General features: G+C 33.7%; 1 protein-coding gene across 1 annotated transcript; it reads left to right on the top strand.

The window, feature by feature from the left end:
• Nucleotides 1-491: 491 nt before the first annotated feature.
• On the top strand, nucleotides 492-6078 carry LOC126850819 (facilitated trehalose transporter Tret1-2 homolog). Its single transcript, XM_050594177.1, has 5 exons — nucleotides 492-1704; nucleotides 2570-2626; nucleotides 4224-4362; nucleotides 4475-4794; nucleotides 5027-6078. The coding sequence occupies exons 1-5, from the start codon at nucleotides 1531-1533 to the stop codon at nucleotides 5978-5980; spliced, it is 1644 nt and encodes a 547-aa protein (XP_050450134.1). The 5' UTR covers nucleotides 492-1530; the 3' UTR covers nucleotides 5981-6078.

Genomic DNA, 6078 nt, shown 5'->3' with positions numbered 1-6078 from the left:
TACGCGTCCAGCTATAATAAAATTCTCTTATCAGAAATTTTTCGTCCGCCTCGAAACAATACATTCTAAAAAAAAATCTCAATATTTCATTTAGTTATCGAGATGATGACCTATTACATTTGAAATTTAGCATCTTATATATATATATATATATATATATATATATATATATCCATATAATTGTATTCTATAATAATCATAATTGGATTATTTTCGTCTCTTTCCATCCATCGAAACAATTCATCAGAACAATTTTGAAAGTAAAGATAAATGATATTTTTTCCTCTAAAGTCGCATTTAATGCAATTACTGTGCCGGATCAAACATTATTACGCGAGGCGCCACCCATTATTTTTTTTTTTTTTTTACTTAATCATCTCTTTATCACATCATCTCTTTATCCTAATATAAAGAATGAAACGCGGTGGATGTATTGACATTCGCAAACGTCACTCCGCGCTGCCGATCCAGCAAATCGTCATTCGCTGTCATTCGCGAATGATCTCGGAGTGGAGAAACGTAGCACCGGGTGCACTAAATAAACTCCCTGCGTCGTCTTCAGTCAATAACGAGTTCGCGGTTAGCGCTGGTCACAACCGCGGCTTGTCACACTTCGCGCTAATCAAGAAGCTGGCGAATGTAAATCGGTAGCTCCTCGAACTATTTGTAAAATAGTACCCTAGATATATTATTATTATACTACGATGAGAAAAGATCGCTCGGGCTGAATAGCGTGCTTTCTGAAATCCGCAGTTTTATCTGAGATTTGAAAACGCGACAGTTGTTCCTTAGAATTTCTCAGAAGGATATCTCGGAGATATTGCCGCACCTCGTTTGAATCGCAAGCAACAGAACAATAGATTAGACATTAGATTGTTTATAATTGTTACATAAAGATCGAAGGTACATAATTTTACGCTCGAGTAGATTATCCGCGCAATTATCCGCGAAACTCTATCGAGCGAAATAGCAAGGACGGACAATTTTTAGTGGAATAAACAATCATCGCTATTATTGTATATATGTGTGCGACGAAACTATATTTGAAACAAAGAGAATTAAAATAGAAAAGGAGAAAAGTGAAAAAAGAGACGACGTTTTTCCAAAGCGTATCTAAAGCCCGCGTTTTTCTAAAGCGTATCTAAAGCCCGCGGAACGTTATGAACGGCAACAGTCATGCGGAGCTTTCTTTAAGTAATCGGCTGTCAAGTCACTCAGCGCTCTCGAGTCCTTTAAACAATCAACATTCAATGAATGTTGATGAGATTTAAAGTACTTTGTGATATAATATCGAGCTAATTATCGAATATATAAATATTCATTGAGGATTATAAAGAGATATAAAGAGTATCGAGCCGTGAAAGAAAGAGTGAGAGGAAAAGTGGTAGTTGAAAGATAAAAAAAGATTGATACCATTTTTTCAGAATTAGAAATCATATTTTTGTGCTTGATACAGCCGAAATATTATTAAATTATTGTCGTCATATTATTAGATTGTATTAAAATAATCGAAATAAGGAAAGAAGCATCATGGTGAATATAATAGACATTAATAATGCAAATAGACGAACGGATATTGATGATGCGAATAGACAAACGGATGTTAATAACGCTAATGAGTTGACGGATGTTAATAATACCATAAATGCACAAATTGACGTTATCAATATAAATGGGCACATATCGCCTTGTGTAGAAATCAAGGTAATATATATTTTATATAAAATACAATGAATTTCTTTTATTTAATTTCATTTATATAACACATAAAATTTCAAATGTATATATATATATATATATATATATATATATATATATATCAAATAACAAATACATTTGAAAGAGAAATGTTATGTGTGTTTGGAATAAAAATATTATCTTTTTTTATATAATTTTTATATCACAAATAAATTGCAGTTTTTTTTCTAAATTTAAAAAAATTATTTTTTCTTTATAAACCTTAGTGCTCTTCATGTTTCTTTTCATTTTCTCGAGTAATTTTCTCTCCATTTTTTCCATATTATTGCTGAAAAAATGTCTCGGCATGAATGAGTCTTTTTGTAAAAGAGAAGAATGACTCTTTTTTTATTCAAATTCTATTATTAATTCTACATTATTTTTCTTAATTTAATTTAACTTTTAATTACGAAATCATAGAGAGTACGTTATTTTCATTTTCTGTAATTCCCATTTTCTTCTTCAAGTGAGGATATATTTTTAAAGAATGTTGATACATTATCCGCATTGTGTAATGCTTCAAAGTTTATCAAGTAGCAATAGTCGTTATCTAATAATTTAAACATTATCATGAGAAACATTGGTACGCGTTGCAATTACTCGCATGCTCATGCTCGTTTAAAATATATTTATATTTGCACATATATTATATTTGAATATTATTAAAATTCTTTGACAGTTTTCTATTTATCATAAAATTTATAATACATGGATTATAGATTTTATAATTGCAAAAGAAATATTATAAAACTTCTAAATATGTACATAATATGAAAATCCAGACGACAACAATCTAAAAACTCTATTAATTAATTTTGTTTTTTTTTTGCAGATAGAACCTAGTATTGCCGAGGAGAAAAAATGGGAACGAAATGGAACAATTTATCAAGTATGTTAAAACTTCTTTACTTTTGTAACGACATTATTATTTTTCATTTAATTTTTTTTTGAAGATAATTATAAAGATAAAGATATTTTGCAAATAATTTAAAATATTACGTTAATTATGAACAATAATATCATTCATCAAATATTCAAATTTACATACATGAACGTAAATGATTGACATTGTGGAATAATAAACACATAAAGCTGATAAAAATACTATCTTGACATCTATATAAGAAATGAATAATATTAATATTAAATAATAATTAAATTAATTATCTTTAATTTTTTGCCCAAATAATTTGTTTTTCCGATTGCGTGAATATTACTATATTATTCGCGGCACAGTCGTCAAATATAAATAATTTCATAATAAAGAGTATTAAAATCTGTGTAGGTTTTGAAATGTCAGTGTTATATCTCAATAATATCAGACCATCGTTTATTCATTTTTTTCAGTTTATCTTAGAATTGAAATATGACAGCATACGCAAGAATAAGATATAAATTAAATGATGTAATAGAAGCAAGATATGTAATAACTGATTTCTTAATCAATTCCACGTATTAATGGAAAATTATACAAATTGTTCGACAAAATATTTACACGACCCATCTGTCAATAACATAATTAAGTCTGAATCAAAGAAAAATTGGCAAAAAAAGAACATTATCTTTATTTTGCAGATATCGAATAAAGTTTACAGGAGATACATATTTACATAAACGAACAAAAATCTCAGCTTCGTCAAAAAAAAAAAATAATTGCTGCAATTATTATTTGCATTATGATTTATCCGTATTTGCATTTCATATTACATATCTTAGACTTCAACGGCGTGCATTTTCTCATTTTGCGGCAATCAAAACAATTTTGAAAAAATTTTATTTAATGAAATAAAAATTTATAAAATAATTAGATAATTAGATAATTTAATAATTAAATAAAAATTCATAAAATAATTAGATAATTTCGTAAAAATTTAAAAATTTTAGTTAAGTTTTTATTGCTGTTTTTTATATAAGAGATTGCGATCCTAGGCAACAAATAAATGCAATTGTATATAGATTGTCCTTAATATCGCAAAAAATTTCGAATTTCAATATCATCGCACAGTAACGATAAGATATATTCTATCTATATTTCGAAGCGTTTCCTTTCATGTCATAATATCTTCAAAATATGTATGAAACACGAATTACATTATATTCAGCGCTTCGAACCGAGTAAAACTAATTTTTCAAGCGTGTTTTTAATTATTGACAGTATTTCCTATCGTTCCCACGATCGTTTGTTAAACCGGTTCTAATGATTCCATTCGCCTGCGTAACAGTCGCACCGATAGGTGCACGAGATTATTCTGATAAAAAAATTCGATGGCTGCTTGATAGGCGCCTTAGTTGACTTCAGCATGTCATAGTACACTATTTGCAATGCCATCTGTTTACTGCGTTTTCGCATCATATGCTTCGCGGTTATAAATTATCTCGTCGTTTTTTCAAGGTTTTTTCTAACGCTATTATCTCGTATTCTTGCAAAATTCCTCTCGATATCACCTGCCACTCCTTCGCCTGATTCGCGATGTTTTTTTCTACAGGTATTGATGAGCTTATGCGCCAATGTCGTCGTAATAGGTCCAGCGATGGGTTTTGGCTACAGTGCCGTGGCAGAGCCCGCGATGAGAGCTCCAAAAACCGATGATTTGCAACTCGACGATGTTCAGGCAAACTGGATGGGTCAGTGATGTAAAAATTTGTCCAAAGATTCTTTATGACTTTCAATTATTGGAAAGAGAAATTTGTATTATCTCTTTCTTTATTTTATGAGAATTATTTTTTTACGCCGCAGCTACTGTATTCGCGCTGGGTACACCCATCGGTTGCTTAATCTCGAGCCTCGTGATGAGACGAGGAAGGAAGATCAGCTTGCTCGTGACGTCGTTGATCTCACTGACAGGTTGGGTGACAATTTACACGTCCAACAGTTACGAGCAGATTCTGGTGGGAAGAGCGATTTCCGGTATATCCTCGGGCATGGGGTCGGTCCCGACGACGGTGTACTCGGCGGAAATAGCGGGACCGAAGTGGCGAGGCACAATGGTCACGTGGACCAGTATCTCCATCGCTGCCGGTGTTCTTATCGTTTACATCTTTGGATATATTTTCAAGGTAAACGAGCTCGCGCGTTATATTCAAATCAATCTCGTATCTCACTATTATCAAGTGTTAAAAAAAAAAAAAATAATAATTTTTTTTTAAACAAGTCTGAGATTTGTTTAAAACTGTCGTAAATTAAATGCGTATATGCCTGTGGTTAATCATTGGCATATAATGCGTGTGGCATAAAATGCAAAGAATAATGCATATAATCCTTACGATTTTGTTTTTTTTTATTTTGAAGGATGACTGGCGGCTAGTGGCCTTGATGTGCGCTCTATTTCCAGTGGTGGCGATCGTTCTGATTTTGCTAGCGGTACCCGAGTCACCACTATGGCTGCGGGATCAGAATCGGCCCGATGAAGCTTTGAAGATCATGAAAAAGTTCCGCGGTGTACCAAAGGATCAACCGGCTCCGGCGAAACTTGTGTTCGAGCTGAAACCGCGGGTGCAAAAGAAGAATCAAAATCTGCTGCAGCATCTGATAAAGAGGAATTCTCTAGTGCCGTTAGCCATAATGCTCATGTTTTTCTTCTTTCAACAATTCTCCGGAATCTTCGTTGTCATATATAACGCCGTCGATATTATGGATAAATCTGGAGTCCAGGTGGATCCTTACATCGGCGCCGTTCTGATAGGCCTTGGACGTTTCTTAACCAGCCTCGTATCAGCTGGCGTGACCCGGAAATACGGCCGACGAATCCTGGCGATAATTTCCGGTATCGGGATGACGATTTTCATGGGCGGCTTATCGCTCTATCTCTATCTTACCGAGAACGGAATTGTCATATCGGACAAAGGGATGATCCCGGTAGTGTGCATGATACTGTACATCGTCACGAGTACTCTGGGTTACCTGGTGATCCCGTTCGCCATGGTGGGCGAGATATTTCCGTCCAAAGTTAAGGACATACTGTCCGGCTTGACGGTCACTTTAGCTTACATCTTCAGCGCGATAACCGTTAAGACGTATCCTGATATGCAGAGACTGATGAGCATGCAAGGCGTATTTCTCTTCTTCGCGATTATCTCTTTCGTCGGCGTGATATTCATCTTGTTATTCCTGCCGGAGACAAAGGGGAAGACTCTGCGCGAGATCGAGGACATGTTCTCCAAGAAGAAGGTCTTTGAGTTACCGGCTGAAGGGGTTGTCGCACAAAGAGTCGCTCCAAACGCCGTTAATATTCCAACAAATTAAAAATATTTATTGTTAATATGGGCGAAAAAAATTAACCGCGGATTGTAATTAGTATTACGTATCTGGATTGCTTTGAAATAAACGTCACGTAGTTTCGA

The sequence above is a fragment of the Cataglyphis hispanica genome, chromosome 7 (genome assembly GCF_021464435.1).
Source record: "Cataglyphis hispanica isolate Lineage 1 chromosome 7, ULB_Chis1_1.0, whole genome shotgun sequence".
Classification (NCBI taxonomy): Eukaryota; Metazoa; Arthropoda; class Insecta; order Hymenoptera; family Formicidae; genus Cataglyphis; species Cataglyphis hispanica.
The sequence above is the reverse complement of the archived record's forward strand: the minus strand, read 5'-3'. Positions and strand labels throughout refer to the sequence as shown.

Excerpts from the sequence above, each read along its gene's own strand:
- LOC126850819 (XM_050594177.1), top strand. The coding sequence starts at position 1,531 with ATGGTGAATATAATAGACATTAATAATGCAAATAGACGAACGGATATT. Across the intron at positions 1,705-2,569 it reads CGCCTTGTGTAGAAATCAAG|ATAGAACCTAGTATTGCCGA; the intron begins GTAATATATATT and ends TTTTTTTTGCAG. Across the intron at positions 4,363-4,474 it reads TGTTCAGGCAAACTGGATGG|CTACTGTATTCGCGCTGGGT; the intron begins GTCAGTGATGTA and ends TTTACGCCGCAG.